Source organism: Lutra lutra, chromosome 12 (assembly GCF_902655055.1).
Source record: "Lutra lutra chromosome 12, mLutLut1.2, whole genome shotgun sequence".
In the NCBI taxonomy this organism is placed as follows: domain Eukaryota; kingdom Metazoa; phylum Chordata; class Mammalia; order Carnivora; family Mustelidae; genus Lutra; species Lutra lutra.
In genome coordinates, this window is record NC_062289.1 from 66,103,432 (window position 1) to 66,123,193 (window position 19,762).

General features: G+C 47.9%; 1 protein-coding gene across 1 annotated transcript in view; it reads left to right on the top strand.

The window, feature by feature from the left end:
• CABIN1 (calcineurin binding protein 1) overlaps nt 1–19,762 on the top strand; it is a 158,411-nt gene that overhangs the window by 49,804 nt on the left and 88,845 nt on the right. Inside the window, 7 exon segments of the mRNA XM_047696245.1 lie at nt 474–716; nt 2,454–2,610; nt 7,351–7,466; nt 12,746–12,907; nt 13,906–14,112; nt 14,335–14,480; nt 18,069–18,330. Coding sequence (XP_047552201.1) covers nt 474–716; nt 2,454–2,610; nt 7,351–7,466; nt 12,746–12,907; nt 13,906–14,112; nt 14,335–14,480; nt 18,069–18,330 — 1,293 coding nt within the window.

Below are 19,762 nucleotides of genomic sequence, written 5' to 3' on the forward strand. Positions count from 1 at the left end.
CTGCTTGCCTCTGCTCTGCCCTTGCTCAGACCCTCCTCCACAGAGAGAGTCCCTCCCTGCTGAAACTGTTTCAGAGCCGTGGCACCAGATGAGTGTGTGACTAGGTGGCCCGGACACGGTGGCTCAGGATGAGAGTTGACAGAGGTGGTGGAGTCACTCAGTCTCACCTTGGCTGCTCGCCAGCTCTGTGGCCTCCTCCATGTCCCAGCTTTATAAATGAGGAAGCAGAGGTGCAGAGGTCAAGCTCCTTTCTGAAAGCCCCCTGACTGGCACCCGCCATGCTGTGATTGCCCTCACAGATGCCTCAAGGCCTCTGGAAAGCCTCCACTTCCCCTCTTTTTGGACTTCCCTCGTGTCTTTGTCCCCAGCTACCTGCCCCTCAGTCCTGAGGACCAGGCATGGAGAGCACCATCGCAGTCCTCTCATGGTATGCCCTCCTCCTTCTCTTCTTCCTTGCCCCTCCCCATGCTCAGGATTCCTTGCTTCGGCTAAAGGACCACCGGCAGTGTTTCGAGTGCTCCGATGTGGCTTTGCATGAGGCTGTCCAGCAGATGGTGAATGCGAGTGAGTCTGCAGCCAAGGAGGAGTGGGTGGCCACAGTGACCCAGCTGCTGCTGGGCATTGAGCAGGCGCTCTCGGCTGACAGCAGTGGCAGCATCCTAAAGGAATCGTCTTCCTCCACTGGCCTCACCCGACTTACCAACAACCTCATCCAGGTAACCCACCACTCCTTCCTGCGGACATGCCCTTTCTTCATAGCTCACCGATTTCCTGCAAGCTAGGCACCCCAAGGGGATGCGTTGGCTGCTCTGGCTGTAGGAAGTGGGCACCTCAGGTGGCGTGTCATCGTGCACTGCCTACACACCTGCCTGGGGCTGGCTGGGTCTGAGGGGTGGAGATTGCTAAGCACTGGGCAACATAGGGTTCTTCCAGAGCCCCCATCCCCAAGGGCTGGAATTAGGCTCAGTGCAGGAGGCCCTGACGTGTGTGCAGTGAGCAGGAGGTGGAGCTGGGGCTGGTACCCCAGGCCCTTGTTCTCCCCACCAGGGCTCTCTACCACCCCACATCATCCTGGCTCTCATACGCAAGGGGTGGTCCCCATACTCCATGTTGTCCAGTGGGCTTCATAGCAGGGAACCTTCCTTAAGCTCTTTCTCCTGGTAACAACTACTCAGGCTGTCAACAGGTCCTGCCAAATCCCCATCCTTAATGTCCCCATTCTTTGTTTCTCCTCTCTGTGTGTAGTGCTCTGCCTCAGCCCAGGCCACTGCTGTCTCTTCTTTGAACCATGGCGGCTTGCTCCCCGCAGTCCTCCTTGCCCCATCTACCCTCCCAGTGCAGCCATCACCCTCACGTGGAAATACCAGTGTACTTTACGTTCTCTTCAACCCACCATAGTCCTCTGGATTACCCATCACCCAAGGTGCATGACTTCAAGCCTAGCCTCCTTTACTCATCTTTTGCTTCCTTGGCTGCCTCTGGGCCTCTGCCTGCACGCCTGTCCTCTGCTACCAACTCCTGTTCTCTTCAGTGCTGGTTCCACCACAGCCACTCAACTGGAGTTGTCACCTCTGTTCCAGGAAACCTCAGGGTTCTCCTCTGTCCCTACCCCCTCCTCTGAGACCCTACTGTGACCCTCATTTGCCTTAAATGCAGCAGCCATACTGATTTTGATTCCCAATTTTTAAAAAAATATATTATTTATTTGAGAGAGAGAGAGAGAGAGAGCGCAAGCATGCATGCAAGCAGAGGGAGGAGCAGAGGGAGAGGGACAGACAAGTGGACTCCACGCTGAGTGTGCAGCCCACTGTGGGGCTCAGTCTCATGACCCTGAGACCACAACCTGAGCCAAAATCGAGAGTCAGCCGCCTAACCAGCTGAGCTACCCAGGCACCCCTGATTATTATTTTTTTTTTTTTTAAGATTTTATTTATTTATTTGTCAGAGAGAGAGAGAAAGCACACAAGCAGGCAGAGAGGCAGGCAGAGGTGGAGAGAGAGGCAGGCTCCCTGCTGAGCAAGGAGCCCGATATGGCACTCGATCCCAGGACCCTAGGATCATGACCTGAGCCGAAGGCAGCGGCTTAACCCACGGAGCCACCCAGGCGTCCCGGCACCCCTGATTCTTAACTCTTGAGTGGCTTGTCTGTGGCTCTCTTCCTGCTGTCAACTTGCCCTGCCCTACTCACCTCTGTAACCCTTCCGTTGGGCTTAGGCCCAGCACATGGTAGGTGCTGAGGGCGTCAGGAACTGCATGTGACATGAGGGAGGACTGTCAGAGCTGGCTCCTCTGATGCCTGAGCTTAACTCTGTTGTTGGGCACCCTGGGACTCTGATGATGTGCTAGAATGGCTCTAGGTCCATGTCCCGACCTCTGCCCTGATAAGTCATCCCAGAGGGTGGGAGGGACAGCTGGCCCAACTGTGACACCCCCTATTCTTCTCCCTCTCCCAGGTCATTGACTGCAGCATGGCTGTGCAGGAGGAGCCCAAGGAGCCCCATGTTTCTTCAGTGCTGCCCTGGATCATCCTGCACCGGGTCATCTGGCAGGAGGAGGACACCTTCCATTCCCTCTGCCACCAGCAGCAGCTCCAGAACCCGGCAGATGAAGGTGCCAGGGAGTGGGTCTGGGTGGGGGTAGGCCCTGACAGCCCTGTCCAGGTGCTGAGTGGACTTAGGGCTCAGTCAACAGGATTTTGTGTGGTGCTCAGAAGAAGCAGAAGCTCCTTCAGGGAGCTCATTGTGCAGTGAGGTCAAGAGGCAGTGGGTGTGTGCTATTTCATGTCTGGTGCCAGTGGCAGCACAGAATGATAGCACGGCGAGTGCTTACAAGGAGTGCTGACGCTGCTCCGGGCAGTCTCACGCTTGCTTATGCCTTTCATCCCCAAGGCAGCCCTGTGAGAGGGGCAGCCACACACTAGCTCTTGCACTTAATCACTGCGCTCTGGCCCCTGCTGGTGTGAGCCCGTTAGGGCAGGAGTGTGGGCAGCTGGAGGGAAGTAGGGAGTGAGCGCAGGTTCCACATCCCCAATGTCACATCTTGGCTGTGTGACCTTGGGCAAGTCATACAACCTCTCAGCCTCTATTCCCCAGGTACCTGCTGGCAATATGGTACCTATCTCAGAGTGTTGTTCTAAGGACAAAATGAAATAATAAAACTATCATTTGTCAAATCAGTGCCTGGCACATGGGGTTGCTAAATGATGAGTAGTTATGAGCAAGAAGCCAAAAAGGGCAAGCCCAGGACTCTTCATGGAAGTGGTACTTGAGCCAGGTCAGTGCAGTGGTGGGAAATGCAGTGAACTGAAGAATTAACAATAGCAGCTAATGACATTTAAACAAGTTTCCCTATCATTCTACCATGTGGTAGAATGTTCTTGCATTTTCTGTCTAGATTTGGCCAATGACACAAATTTTTATATAGCTGAATTTTAGTATGAATTTTATGTATTCAACTAAGCTTCAGATTAAATTAATTGGGGATTTTTCCTCAGCGATTTGAAAAATCAAAAAAGTGGAAAATAAAGAAAGTCATCCCTATTCCAATGACCTAGCAAAGGCCAGAGTTAACATGTAGTTTGTTTCCTTCCATTCATTCTCTCTAACTTCTCTAACTCCCCCAATTCTTGTCAACTGCTCACTGCATGTCAGACCTCTGGGAATAAGGCACTTTACTCTGACAGATTTGGGTGGGTGGAGACAGACCAGAACACCCACAGTGCCAAGCCAGTGTGGCCTGCTGAAAGAAGGGTGCCTCAAGCTGCCCGGGGTGGGGGAGGGGGGCGGGTTGGTATCGGGCTGAGGTTTGAGAGAAGAACAGGGGCAGAGGAAGACACTGGGGAAATGGAGCAGTGTAAGCAGGGATGCAAGAGAGCTGGGCCATGTGGGTTGGACACAGGAAGGGCCAGACTGAGAAAGGCTTTTAGGCGCTGTTTTATGAAGCTGTTTTGGTTTTGCTCTGTGGTTTTTGTAATGCTGTTGAGAGGTGTCCTGCTTTACTGAGCCATTCCCCCTGCTGACCCTTCAGGATGCCTGCAGCATATCTCTCTTATAGGTCACACTTCAGTGAACCTCATGTATACCTTTTTGCTTCTGCCTAATTGATTTTTTGGATAAATTTCTAGGATGAGTATCTTCTGAGCTCATGACAAGTGGTACCTTTTTATTTTCCAGAAGGGTGGGTTTTTTTTTTTCCCCCAGAAGGGTTTTAATGGTGAAAAAAACAATTAAGGTTTATGACTATGTCTATTGTTTTTCTTATAATACAAAAGACTCCTGAATTAAGAGTATCCTTTCCCCTGTGATTAATTATACAAACAAAATACAGTTTTTAAAAACCTGCTGGTAAGCAAACAAGGAAAAGGGGATGGTGGAATGCCATCAACTTAAGAGGATAGGCCAAGGGAAAGAATCCAAGATTCTGGTAGACTGGCAGCAGGTGTGGTTCCTGTCCCCTCCTCTCCCACTGGTAAGAAAGCTGAGGGAAGTTGGGAATTGGGCAAAATCCTGGGAAATATTATTAATGTCCTCTCATTTGTAGACAGCAGGCTAGCAGGGAAGCCCCTCCATATCACCCTGGGCTTGGCAGAGACAGGAAGGGCTCCTGGGCCCTGCCACCTTCCAGTGACCAGACCTCACTGAGGGAAGGGGTCCAGGGATGAAGCACATTACTGGTTGGGTGGTGAGGGGCCTGGTGTAGAGTAGAACATTGTCATATTGAGTTCTCTGAGCCAGTTCATTGGGAATCACTACTTGCTAATGGCAGAGGAAGCAGGATAGAGCACAGGGAAGTTGATCTGTGCTTCAGGTCTGACCCAGGCCTTGCCTGATCTGGCAGGCAGCTCTGGAGCCAGAGGGGCCCATCAGAGCTGTCATCCCATGTTGGCCTCAAGTAGCCGGTCTTTAGACTCCCATCTTGCTCAGTCACTGCACAGGGATTCCTATAGGAAGTGCATGGCCTTGGGTGAGGTGCATCTCTGTAGCTACAGAAAACCCTGAAGGAGATGACAACTGGGGACTATCTGCTGACTCCACTCCTCTCAGTGGGTAGCCAGTCCTACCTTAAAGGGCATCTCAGAGAGAAGACAAAATCCAGATTCCCTAGCGAGGACTGTGTGTGGCCCTAGCCCAGTGTGATCTCCCTTCTACCTCCGCAGACACAGGTTACAGAAAAGTGGATTGAGAGCAGCACCTACTTTAAAATTATGGCTTTAAGGAAAGGGTAAATTGACCTTATATTTGGGAGAGTGCCCCAGAAAATTCATTCGTCATATGTTAGAGTACTTAAGCGTAGTATGGAGGAAATGCTGGGGTAGAGAGAAGTGACATGGCAAGTGTGCTGGCAGATTGTAGCCCGCCCCCAACCCTGTGTGGGGGATGAAAAAGAAATAGATGAGCTCAGACAGGAAGAAAACTTACACCAAGGAACAAAGTCAGGGCCCTGTAATGATTTGCACAAGAAATCACTTATGACAAAATTTAAACGAAATAAGCAGAATGAAATGAAAAGGAAAGTTGCAAAACTAAGGGAAAACATTGCAAACCAAGCCTCACCAATACAAACTAATAATCCAGACTGCGAGGAGCAGAATGAGTTTGGCTAGAACCAGGGATACAAATCAGAGCTAAAAGCGTTGACAAGAAGGATGGGTGTGGGAAACAGGTGGTCCTTTGTGAGGGTAGATTGTGCTTCTGATGGAAAGACTCTAGCAGTGAAATAGGACAAGCAGTCAACCCGCTGTCAAACACAGAAATAACATTAATTTCTCTGTAATAAAAACAATGTGCAGATTCAAAGTGTGCAGTATCGTGAAAAATTGATACATAGCAAGGTATATCCGGGTTAAGGATCTACTTTAAAAAATAAAGATATTTTAGATTTCTAAACTGAAAAGGCAATTTGTCTTCACAGGATAAAACACGAGATTCATTTCAGATTTCTCCCTAGCTGTGTTGAGGGCAGTTGAGGTGCTATTTAAAAGTCTACACTGTTCTCCAGGAAAGATGGTGCAAGCTAGGACATCTGGCCAAGTTGTTTGTCATTAATAGCGGCCACAGACATTTATAAACAGGGATTCCAGCTTCTGTGGGTGCTTCTAAAAACACCACTGGAGGGTAAAGTCTGTAAAGCAACATGAGTCAGAATGAAATTGGTCAGGCGTGGAAAAGCCACGGGCAAGAATTTGTGATGAGCATCAAATCCATTTAGAACTGGAACTGAGAGAAGGCAACTGTGCTAATTATGGACTCGGAACAGTGTTAGTGTTACAAACCTTGAGGTGCTACAACTAATATGTACAACAACACTGGGAGAAGGGGAGAAAGGAAGTGTTACAAGCTATCATCCATCTTGTATAATAGAATCATTTGATGCTGTTGAAAATGGAAACCAAAGGGCCAGTATGGCTTAATTTCTTCATGATTTTCCGAGTTTGTTTGTTTGTTTGTTTGTTTGTTTTAAATCCATGCCTTTCGTACCTTTTAAAAAATTTTATTTTATTTTTTTTTTATTAGAGCAAGTGAGCGATAGAGGACGCATGAGTAGGGGGAGGGGAGGGAGGAGCAGAGGGAGAAGCAAGTCCCTTTTGAGCAGGGAACCCAACGTGGGGCTCCATCCTGGGACCCTGGGATCATGACCTGAGCTGAAGGCAGACACTTAAGTGACTGAGCCACTCAGGTGCCCCCCTTTCATACCTTTTTGACTGGGGCTGGCTGATGGTCAAAAAGTATGAAACAAATTTTATGAAAGAATCCTTACTCTACTGGGTGTGAGCCCCACTGGTGTTTTCTGTCATGTGTTCTATCCTAGTCCTCTTTAAAAATGCTAATTACAACCCATTAGTGAGTTATGGACTAGAGTTTCAAACACACAGAAGGATATTTAAGGAGCTAGTAATAGTTCTAGTGGTGAACAGACACTTAACTGAAACTTGGTCATTCTGTGTTTCTTCCGTAATATTCCCATAGGCCTACATACAAGAATTTTGAAGAAATGGTATATGTAGTATGGGTTTCATTGTTAAAAATTATTTATCTTTCTGTTTGAAAATGTTTCATATGTGCCCAGAGGGATGCTTCCAGTGATGTCCACCAAATGTCAGCGTGGTTATATGGAGGTGGATGAGGCATTCCTTATGTCTTCTTGTATGATTTGAATTGTTTTTTTGAGAAGCATGTATTGCCTTAGTAAAGCCAGTCAACTCATTACTTACTTAAAAAGATAAAAAAAGGAAAGAAAGAAAAATCAGTGGCCACCTTGGTAAAGACAGAAAAGCCCACAAAGGAGAGACTTGCCTTGCAGCTCCCACACATGTCCCCATGCTAACTCTGTGTCGGTCTGGTCTTTCCCTAGTGATGGCAGAGACGCCCATGCTCCCATCCTCCCTCATGCTGCTCAACACAGCCCATGAATATTTGGGCAGGAGGTCCTGGTGCTGCAATTCTGATGGGGCTCTGCTGCGATTCTACGTAAGCGCTGCCCTCTTGACAGGGCTTGTGGGGTGCGGGGGGGTGGGGTGGGTGGAGTGTGGGTTGGGATGGGTTGGCGCTCTGAGGCTTGCTTGCTTGGCCTCCCCCCGCACTAAGGCCTGCTGTGCTCCTTTGATTTTGTATGTAACTACTGAGAGTTGCCAGAAAGTCTGAACTTGGTTGCCTTGTGCACCTGAGTTCAGGGGTTTTAGACCTGGCCCTGACCTACAGTTGGATTTAGAACCACTGCTCGTTACTCCGTCTGTTATTTGTGTGTCAGGCATGGGGCCGGGTCCTGGAAGTAACAGCTGCATTCCCCACTGCCTTCCATTGAGTCCTGTTTGCCGGGCACCAGTCATACAAGGTAGTAGTCACTGAATCAATAGCTACTTAGTAAGTAAATATTTAATGAATGCAAATAGCCTTCCCTCATTTGGTAGCTATGATCAACTGAGCATACTGGGGATAAGCAGCACGATTCCCGTCCCCAAAACTTGCTGCTGAGTTACAGAGCATGAGAAGGGCACCCAACCCAGTCTGTTAATAAATGTTTAGTGGAACATGGCCATAACCACTCATCTACCTATTAACTGTGGCTGCTTTGGCAATACAGTGGCAGGGGTGAGGGGCTCTGATAGAGTCCATATGGTACGTGAAATCTGAAATACTCACTGTGTGGCCCTTCGGGAAAAGGTTTGCTGACCTCTGCTGTATACCTTTTCAGTGAGCAAGCACACCCTCTGTACAGTTGCAGTGTGCCTCCCCAGTCTAGATCTTCCTCCTCTGCCCTATGCTTTCCCCATGACTCTTATACCACCTTCTAGCATGCCATGTGGTTTATTTATCTAGTATGTTTATTGTGTACCTCTTCTCCACTGATACGTAACTAGGATTTTTGCTGGTTTTGTTCACTGCTGGATCCTAGTACCTTGGCACAGCACACCTAGCCCATAGTAGGTGCTTAATACATCATGGGATGAATGAATGAATGAATGAGACTGAGAATATCTGTAGAGCTCATGTATGTGTGAGGCTTGACAGTTTGCAGAGCACTTGCACGGAGGAGGCAGAGACTTGGCAGGAGCCCTAGCCGTAGATGCCTGTTTGCTCTCCCCGTGAGTTCTGAGGGCCTCCCGGGTGCTCACCTTGGTCAGCTCCACGCTTCAGAACCATTTCTGGAAGAATCGTGCCAAGCTTAGACTATATGGCTGCCCAGGAATTGGCGACTTCCCACTTCTGCCTTCGCTTGCCCAATTAGAGAGTGTGGAGACATTGTCTTCTTCCACAGGGTCCCCTCTGCAGGGGAGTCAGTCACCCTTATGACCTTATGCTGCTTGGGGGAAGGTTGAGAATGAGGTAGCACCTTTGCAAGCTGGTACCCAGCAGGAGCGGTGCTGAGGGGCCGCCTTCCAGGCAGGCAGTGGGGGTGATCATGGGACGATCCTACTCCAGGTTTTCCTTGGGCTGTGTCTTCTTTGGTGGAGCGTGAGTTCTAGCTGCCAGGATCTGCCAAGTGAATTTGAGGGAGTGGAAGTGATAGGATACCTCCATGTTTCATTTCATATCTCCTGACTTTTCTACCCAAGGCCCAGCTTTTACATGCCTGCAGCAACTTCTCCTTTGTGGACTTGGCCTCTGCTTATTGACTGCCCTCTCTGCTCAGGGCCCTCTAGGTGGCCTCTAGTGATTTGCTCGCTCATATAATTTGCTCATTTTTCTGTTGGGCTTTTTTTCTTTTTCCTGTTGATTTGTGGAGTTTTTATGTACTCTGAATTCCAGTCTTTTGTCTGATACATATGTTTCACCAGTTTTATATGCCCGAGTGTGTGTGTGTGTGTGTGTTTAGTTCTAATTTCTAGGCAATTTTATGTGACGTGTCTTTTAACTTTGTGTGTAGTGTTTATTTTACAGAATTTAAATGCCAAATTTATTAGTCCTTTATGGTTTGTGGGGTTTTTGTTTTCTGTGTATGGTTTGTTTTGTTTTGTTTTTTTGTACTTCAAGAAATCCTTTCCTTTCACAAGATTATTAATATATTCTCCTCTATATTAATCTTAAAGTTCACTCTCATTTTTCCATTCAGTCTTTATTCCTTCTCAATTTTTGTTTGTTTGTTTATGACATAAGGTAGGGATCCATTTTACATTCCATATGGGCGGCCATTTGGTTTGTACCATTCATCAGAGTCTGTTCTTTCTACCTGAATCTGTAAGGCCCCCTCCATCTTCTGTCCATATGTGTGAGGGTTTGTTGTTGGACTTTGTTCTTTACACTGATGTAGGTATTCCTGTTCCAGTACCATACTGCCTTTGAGAGAAACTGATACCTGCTGTGATTAATCTACTTACGGTCTTATACTTTCATGTCCCTTAATACAATTTTATACTTTTCTCCTTAAGCTCTTATGTGTATTCTGTTAGATTCATACCTGGGCATTATTTTTTTTTAATTCCTGTTGTAAATAGATATTTAAAAATTAAGTTTTCTATTGTGTGTGTGTGGACAGATAGGAACACTACTTTTTTAAAAAATAAGTTTCTCCTGTGCATAGCTCCTTCGCTTATTGCTCTTAGTAATTCTGGTGGCTTATAGATTTCTCAGATTTTCTGTGTGGACACTTATATCGTCCATGAATAACTATTTTTTCCCTTCTTTTCAATCCTTACAGTTTCTTTTTTTTTCCTTGTCTTATTGCTTTTGGCCTAGGGATTGGCAAAACTTTCCCTGTAAAGGGACAGATGGTAAATCTTTGAAGCTTCTGTCGGCCATAGAGGCTCTGTTGCAGATACTCAGCTCTCCCATTGCAGTGCAGAAGCAGCCATTGTCAGTATGTAAAGATAATATGTAAAAACTTGTGGATGCAGAAATTTGAATTTCATATGTTACAAAATAACATTCTTCTTTTGCTTTTTTTTTTTTCAATCATTTAAAAATGTAAATGCCAATCTTAGCTTCTGAGCTATACAGAAATAGGCAGTGGGAGGATTTGCCCCCTGGGCCATAGTTTGTCACCCCAGCCTTGAGCTCTCTCTCTTCTTTTGGGGGGGGGGGGAGAATAAATTTTAAACTATTGACCCTTTCTTTGGAGATTCTACACCTATTTAGATTTTCTTTTGTTAAACCAATTATATTTTTGAAATAGTGTCCACATAAGCATAAAGTTGTTCATGAAGTATGCTTATGATTTAAAGTCTCTGTGGTACCTCTGGTTATCCCTCTGTTTCAGTGCTAAAATCATTTATTTGTGCTTCCTCTTTTCCTTTTTTTATAAGCCAGTCTTTCCTGAAGCTTATCTAAATTAGCTTTTTCAGGGGCGCCTGGGTGGCTCGGTTGTTAAGTGTCTGCTTTTGGCTCAGGTCATAATCCTAGGGTCCTGGGATCAAGCCCTGCATCAGGCTCCCTACTGAGCTTCTCCTTCTCCCTCTGCTATTACCCCTGCTTGTGTTCTCTGTGTCAAATAAATAAATCTAAAATAAATAAATAAATAATATTTTCCCAAACTATCGGCTATTGGTTTATTGATCTGTTTTTTTTTCTTTGCTTCCTAAGTCATTAATTGCCACATTAATACTTATGGTTTATTTGGATGTAGGTTGTGTTTTTTGTAACTTAATTGTGGTGAAAGCTTATTTCAGCGTTCCCTCTTTCTTGTTTGTTTTTTTTCCCACATCTTGCTATCTTTAAGCTATTAGTGTTTCTAAATTAGTACAGGAGCATTGGAAAAAACCATGTGCTCAACATCTTGTATAATAAGGTCAGTCAGTAACATCTTCCTGATATTAAGATGTGTTTACAAACTTGTGTTTAAAAACCTGTGTGAAAAGACATTTGCTGAATTGTTTGAAAGGATACTGTGTTTAAAGCATCCTTTGAGTAATTTCTTCCTTTTTTTTTTCTTTTTTTTTTTTTTTTTAAAGATTATTTATTGGGGCAATTGGGTGGCTCAGTCAGTTAAGCATCTGCCTTCGGCTCAGGTCATGATCCCAGAGTCCTGGGATTGAGCCCGAAGTCAGGCTCCTTGCTCAGTGGGAAGTCTGCTTCTCCAGCTCTCCTGTTGCCCTGCCCCCTGCTCATGCATGCACTCTCACTCTCTCGCTCGCTTGCTCACTCACTTTCAAATAAATAAATGAAATCTTTAAAAAGTTATTTATTTATTTGAGAGAGAGTGAGCAAGAGAGAGCATGCATAAGCGGGGAGAGAAGCAGAGGGAGAGAATCCTCAAGCAGATTCCCTGCTGAGTGTGGAGCCAGATGCAGGGCTCGATCTCATCACCCTGAGATCATGACCTGAGCTGAAATCAAGATTTGGATGCTTAACCAACCGAGCCACCCAGGGACCCCGGTAACTTCTTCCTTTTATTAAAATGTGTTATAAATTTATGTGTGAAACTTAATGGGAAACACTACATGCTTATCCCCCACTGAATTTGCACCATGCTTAAACCATCCCTCAAGTAACATCTTCCCTTCATTAAGGTCTGAGTCTTTTTCAGTCTTCTATGTGTAGAAGCATATGGGAAAGGCCTTGTGCTACACTGTGCTTGGATGGCCACTCACTGACAGTGTTCACTCTTTTAGTACATGTGTTGAAGGTTATGTTTTCTCCACGTATGTTTTTAGCTGCATGCTCTAAGTTTTGACGTTTGGTATTTGCTACCTTTATATACTGATTTCTAATTTAACTGACTTATGTTCAGTGTTGTCTGAGAGGATAATTTATTATTTCTTTGGCTATATTTTGTGCTTTGGATATATTCGGGATATTATTTCTTTGGATATATTTTCTGCCTTATTTTTATATTTTATACTGAGAGAGAAGGAGTCACTCTCAAACTCCCTCAGCCCTAATGGGGTTTACCATGTTGCATTATAACCACTTGCTTAATTAACTGCCCCTCTATTGGAATCTGAGCTTCTGGACTGTTTCACACTGTGCCTAGCATAAGGAGGTGCTCAGTAAATATTTGGGAAGCAAATGAATGGCCAATAAATAAGTAGAGAAGTTCCCAGAGGGCATATAATATCCCCTTCTAGCAGCTGGTAGATATTGACTGGGCATGCTGGAAGGAAGGCAGTTTGGCAGGAAGCTCTTTAGGAGGTCACTGTCAGAGCTGGGCCCAGAACGGTTCCTGTGAGTAGAATAGGCCCTTTCCAGGAAACAGGTCCAACAGACATAGCTTCCTCAGGTCAACAGAATTAACAGAGTGGTGGTCTCCCTGGGGTCCCACTGTGCCAGGGAAGCTATGGGCCTTCTCAGGCATCTCTTCCTGCCTACCATAGGTACGAGTTCTCCAGAAGGAACTCGCTGCATCCACCTCTGAAGACACACACCCCTACAAGGAGGAGCTGGAGACGGCCTTGGAGCAGTGCTTCTACTGTCTGTACAGCTTTCCAAGCAAGAAGAGTAAAGCCAGGTACCTGGAGGAGCACTCGGCCCAGCAGGTGAGGGAGCTGCCCCAACCCACTGCACCTGCCCCTTTGCAGAGGAGTGGGGTTCAGAGCAGCAGGGGCTCTGTATACTCTCAAAGGACATCAGACACATCGCTTTTGCACCAGGAGAATGAGATGATGGTTGGACATAGTCTGATCACAGGAAAAGGATTTTCTTTCTTTTTTTTTTTTTTTTTTTAAGATTTTAAAAAATTTATTTGACAGAGAGTGAGCTCAAATACAAGCAAGGGGAGTGGGAGAGGGAGAAGCAGATTTCCCACTGAGCAGGGAGCCTGACCCTGGATTCAATCCCAGGAGCCTGGGATCATAACCTGAGCCGAAGGCAGATGCTTAAAGACTGAGCCACCCAGGCACCCTGGAAAAGGATTTTCCTTGCAAAGACTACCTTCACAGATGTTGCCTAACATTCAAAAGTGCGGCATGGCAATTTTCAAAGGATTTCTTTTTCCAATTTGGGTAATACAAATAATTCATTAGAGGTTTTCATTTGTTCCTGTTTGATTTTCAGAGCAGTGTTGGGTATATGACCTCATGGCTCATCATTTATTCTCCAGTCTTACCAGTTCCATCCCCTGAATGGGAGCTACTTGGGCAGGGCACCCATAGGGCACCATACAGAATGCAGAACCGCCCTTATCCAGAGCAAGCGGTGGGACAGCTGAGGCTCAACGAGAGGGTCTGTGACCTGGCCACAGTCCCCACTCATGATTGAACCTACCTTCTGGCATGGCCACATGGGTTCACAGAGTGCGGCCCTCAGTTTCCAATATTTGTCTTTATAAAGGCCAGGCGGATGCCAGTTTACTTGTGTGCTCTTCAGATACGTGGTTTTGGGGATTACAGTGGGTATGCACATTTTTAAGGGTGTACAAGTCTTTTTCTAAACTCTAATATATTGTAACCTCATCTGTGTTGTTTCCATGGAAGAACTTTTCCCTTTCTGCTTTTGCCCTGACTACACTGTGATCTGCTTTTTGTCTTTTCTCAAGGTCGACCTTATATGGGAGGATGCCCTGTTTATGTTCGAGTACTTTAAGCCCAAGACCCTTCCTGAATTTGACAGCTACAAGACTAGCACTGTGTCTGCTGACTTGGCCAACCTTCTGAAGAGAATTGCCACCATTGTGCCCCGCACAGAAAGGCCAGCGCTGAGCCTGGACAAAGTCTCCGCCTACATTGAGGGCGCCTCAGCTGAGGTAGGAACTGAGTGTAATGGGACTGTGTCCTGTCATTTTTTTCCTCCAGCACTGCTGCTTATGCACCTTGGCTTCTTTCCTTGTTCTGTACCACAGGTCAGGGCCATGAGAAGCCTAGAGTCTATCCTGTGCTAATGTGAATGGTCCTGGGTTTGCAGCATGACTGGTCACACCTGAGACCCTGACTCCCTCTCTCCTTATCCTTGGTCCTTCCCCTGCTAGGTACCCTGCCTCCCAGAAGGAGCCGACCCCTCCCCTCCAGTGGTGAATGAGCTCTACTACCTCCTGGCTGATTACCATTTCAAAAACAAGGAGCAGTCCAAGGCCATCAAGTTCTACATGCATGACATCTGCATCTGCCCCAACAGGTCAGTGACCTGGGCATTGGGCCAGGCAGGGAGGGCTGGGGTGACTCCAGCCCAGCAAGCTCCTCACTGGGCCAGTTTGGGGTTTCCCTGCTCTAGCAAAGAGATCAGGGAAAAACAAATGAGAAAGTGTGTTTAGCACTCTGCAGTTTTGGGGAAAGGCAAGTTCTTCATAAAAAGAAGAGCAATGAAGTAGGCTTCTTTCTAGAAGATACCTGGGATGAGCGTTGGGATCAGAGAAGGTATGAGCTGTCCGTTTGGATGCAGGCCAGCAGGGGAAGGGAGTGCCCCCTGGTTCCATCCTATTGGTTGTATGCTGCTTCTTTTCCTGGCTGCCAGCCCTGGAAAGTGGGCTGATGTGTTCTACATGTCTTTAGTTATGGTTGTTTCCTTATTTTAGGGTAAGGGCCCTACTCATAAAGTCTAGTTCATTTGATTGAGAGGGAACATTTCCTCATGGCTACCACACCTAGGAGGTTAGCCTTGGGTCAAGGTAAGATTTGTGTCTGAAGGGTCCAGAGTAGTATCTATAGGTAAGTACTCAGGGGCCAGGCCACAGTGGCTGCCCACCCTCAGGCGAAACCGGAGAGCTCCCCTTTGTCAGGATCCACCTAGCCTAGGGGAGGGATTGGGATCTGAATGGAGAAACCAATTGACATAACTTCTGTAGCCTGTGGGAAAGGTTCTCCCAGAGCCCCCTGTTGCTCAGCCTCTGCTTTCCTCCAGGCAGGGAGCCATGTGCCGGTGCCCCTGGATGTCCTCTCTGGGGTCACTGTGGGCCAGTGTGGTGGAGCAGAGCCGCGCTCAGGCTGGCTGAGTGCTCACAGCTCTAGACAGTGAGCAGTCACCTCCTTTGTGCTGCTCTCTCCATGTCTAAAAGGTAAGGGTGATAAAACCCACCTCTCTGTGGGGAGGTAGGAGCCTGGTGTGGGACCTCTCACCCAGCAGCCACTTGGGCTATAAGATGAGGCTCGTGACAGCTCAACTGGGCCTCCTTCAAACCTGTACATACACTTCTTCGGACGGTATCAACCTGCCAGGCTCAGCCTGCCAAGAGCCCTCCCAGGGAGGTGGGATGTCCTGTGAGGACTGGCCCCAGGGCCAGGAGGAACTTGGTGGCCCAGTCCTGGGCCCCCTTCATTCCCTCCCTAACAAGCAGGTGTCAGGGAAAACTTGGGCTCAGTCTCTTCTTCTGTGCTAGTTAGGATGGAAGTTCAGATACTGTTTTTTTCTTTAAATCTTCTGAGACCTCTAGGTACAGGTGAAGCCCATGACAGTTGGGTGGATGGTGGAGTGTTCTGGCCAGTGTATGTTCGTGGTTCTTGTGGGGAAAACAGAGTCTTTGAGGATGCTAGCAACAGCTTTTCTTTTTCTTTCTTTTTTTTTTTTTTTTTTTAAAGATTTTATTCATTTCATTTGACAGACAGAGATCACAGGTAGGCAGAGAGGCAGGCAGAGAGAGAGAGAGGAGGAAGCAGGCTCCCTGCCGAGCAGAGAGCCCGATGCGGGGCTCGATCCCAAGACCCTGGGATCATGACCTGAGCCGAAAGCAGAGGCTTTAACCCACTGAGCCACCCAGGCGCCCCTAGCAACAGCTTTTCTTGACCGGTCTTCATTTCACTATTTCATCTGGTCTGGCTCAGCTGGGATTGGGGCACCTTGGGCAGGTATTTCAGAGAGTGGCATTTGGGGGGACAAGAAAGGATTAGGCCCCAAGACAGCTCATCCCTCTGCCAAAGAAACAACTCTGGCCCTAGTGCTAGGAACAAACCTGCCCCACATGAGTAAGAGCCCAGCACGCAGGTTCTGGACACTTCCTCCTCCTGAGTTCATGGCATCACGGGCCCTTGGGCCGGCCCCCTTTGTCCCTGTGGGTCAGCATTTCCCGAGTGTGGATTGTGTATTGCCCTGCTAGAATCAAGAACCCACATCAGGACTTTGCTTTTGTTAGCACATAGAGGAGCATTTTGAGGTTTTATGATGATGTGTCTGTATTCTTGGTTACTTATATTTGTGACTGCAGGTAGTAGTTTCCATTTTGGTACTCATGCAGGTGTTTGGCCATACACTGTGATGTGGTCTTTTCCCTCAAGGCAAGGGCAAAGGGGCTTGTGAAGGCACTCTGGGAGGAGTTAAGAGGGGAAAATCCTCAGTGTGGAAGGAGCTAGCCCTGGTAGAAAGTCCCTGACGGGGTTCCCACCATTGAGGGGAGCTTGACACCTCCTCCTGTGCTACCTCCTGGAGGTGATCTGAGCGGAGCCCTGGAGCCCCAGACCCTGAGGAGGAAATGGTACACTTGGAACCTCCACACAGGGGCCAAAGCCTTCGTTTTTGCTATCTCCTGATACCATCTAAGCCTTTAGGCCTCTTTACTGTTCCTTTGTTCGCACTTTCTCATCTCCAGGTACCTGGAGTGTGGTAGAAGCATGTGTGAGCTTCATAAGTTTGTTGTGTCCCTACCACACCTTGGGACTGTCAAATAGTCCAGGAAGGCAGTTGGCCAGTTTTAAAGTTTGTGTAGCAGTGGGTCAAGAATTGTTAGCATTCAGGGAGGGTAGCATCTGTCATGTGATTACTGCCTTTTCTGTTGTATACACTTGCACTCAGGAAATTCCACTCTCCCAAGTGCCCAGAAATCCTCTTAGCCTTGGTCTCCATCTCAGAGAACCTTCTGCATTTTCCCTACCACTTTCTTTCAGGCGATCTCAGAGCAGTAGGGTCTTAGCCATCCTGTGGTTCCCCCGCTCTCCGTCTTGCTGCTGGGAACTGAGCTGGAGAGGGCAGAATGTGGTCAAGGTGCCGGAGGGAGAACCATGCAGAAGCTGCATGGCTGTGTTTTTGGGGTCTCGGCTGTGCCATGCTTTTGGTTAGTGAGTGTGTTGGTGGCAGGAGCTACCAGTGAGGGATTAGGCAGCAGGATGGGAGCCTTCCTATTGTCTTGGAGGAGCAATGCCTTGTAAAGCACCCCTTTTCTTTCCCATCAGAGGCATTCTAGGGCTAACCCTTCCAAGCAAGGAAGCAAAGGGGAGCAGAGTCCAAGAGCCCACCATGCATGTGAGCACAATTTGGGCTCGAATTGGTGGGGATCCTCTTAGAACACTTACTGAGTATCTGTGAGGTGCTAGATGACCTAAGATTCAGGTCTTGTGCTGTCCCAGCAGTCCTGCTCTCTTGAGGTGGGTTTTCTCCTTTTATTCTTTTAGATTTTTATTTTATTTACTAGAGAGAGAGAGAGAGAGAGAGAGAGAGAGAGAGAAGGAGCAGGGGGAGGGGCAGAGGGAGAGGGAGAAGCAGGCTCCCGGCCTAGCAGGGAGCCCCATGTGGGGCTCAATCCCAGGACTCTGGGATCTGACCCAAGCCGAAGGCAGATGCTTAACGGACTGAGCCACCCAGGTGCCCCATTGCAGTGGGTTTTCTTAGCCATATTTCATAGCTCAGAGACATGGAGTTGCTGGGTGGTGGAGCTGGGCTCTGGGCCCTGGCCTGGGAGACGGGCTCCCACAGACCTGGGATCGCCACCCTGCAGGCTATCGTGTCTGCAGTGCTGTAAGGGCAGCGGTGTGTTTACTGGCGCTTTTGTCGTGACCACAGGTTTGATTCCTGGGCAGGCATGGCTCTGGCCCGGGCCAGTCGTATTCAAGACAAGCTGAACTCCAATGAGCTGAAGAGTGACGGGCCCATCTGGAAGCATGCCACACCTGTCCTGAACTGCTTCCGGCGGGCCCTGGAAATTGACAGCTCCAACCTGTCCCTGTGGATTGAGTATGGCACCATGTCCTACGCCCTGCACTCCTTTGCCTCACGCCAGCTGAAGCAGTGGAGAGCTGAGCTGCCCCCTGAGCTTGTGCAGCAGGTGAGGAGGGGTTCTGCAGAGGGACCGCCATCCCGCCATCTGACTCAAGTGCCCTCAGGTGGCAAAGTTCTGTCCTATCCATTCCTTGCGCTTGTCCTCACAACCATGCTGGGAGCTCACAGATGATTCTCCTTGTGAGACTGAAGCTAACTCTGGTCAGTGACAGCTTGGTCCTTGGTCTTTAGACACCTAGTCTGGTGTGGGTGTATTTGGGGCCAGGCTCTGGTGATCTGGCTGGTGAGCCATCAGTTTCCTGGCAGTGGAGAGGCCGGGAGGGGTGTTGGCCACCAGAAGTAGCTGTCTCTTCCCCGTTCCTTCAAAGGAAGTTCTTGAGTCCTTGTAAAATTTTTAACACTGTGTTGGGAATTTTGAAATCCATCTTGGTAGGGAGTTCCCCTAGTGCGGGTTGCTGGGTGTCTGGCCTGAGGTCTCTGTTGAGCAGGGCACCCTTGGCTCCTTGAGATGGAAGTGAAGGAGTCCCACTGACATCTTTAAGGCTGGTGTGGCAATAAGATGGCATGGTCCAGAAGGGATTCTAGGAGAGCAGAGTGCTAAAGGGGCCTGTTTCTTTCAGTGATTATATGTGGTCACAATCCAAACAAGATAATGGCCTTGTTAGTGCTTCCATTGGATTGTTATGGGAACTCAGAGCAGCCTGGTCAGTGAGACTCTCAACTATGGCTGTGCTACCATCCTGAAAGCCCCTCCGTCCTTGAGTTTAGGCCCCTGTTGTCATGCCCAGTCCCCTACCTCTGGCACCCACGAGCCTTCAGAGGCAGGTCACAGGCTTCCAGAGTGCTTGGCCTCCTGATGACCCTGACCTTCCCACATTTTGCTAAGTAGGGGAAGTCCTAGCCTTGTGCAAGGAAGTAACTGTTCTTTGTTGCTTTTACTGATTTTATATAGAAGTGAGGTGTCCTTAAGTGTTAAAAATTCAATTGGAGGGGCGCCTGGGTGGCTCAGTGGGTTAAGCCTCTGCCTTCGGCTCAGGTCATGATCTCAGGGTCCTGGGATTGAGTCCCACATCGGGCTCTCTGCTCAGCAAGAAGCCTGCTTCCCTCTCTCTCTCTCTGCCTGCCTCTCCGTCTACTTGTGATCTCTCTCTGTCAAATAAATAAATAAAATCTTTAAAAAAAAAAAATTCAATTGGTACAGAAAAGCATAAATGGGAGTGTAATAATGACATAAATGTCACCCTCCCCCGGTGGCTCCTTTTGTACCTGGGTGGCATCCCTACCCACTAGCAGGAGTGTGAGGGGGCGGGGCTGCTGTTTGAGGGCAGTTCCTAGCAAAGGATCACAAAGCTGATCCACTCACAGTGAGGCTCAGCCTAGTGAATAGTGCCAAAAGGTGTGGTTGGGACTTTATCTTAGTAATTAAATAATAATGAAAATAACTCCTAAATCTTACCTTACTAGGATTTTGGTAATAA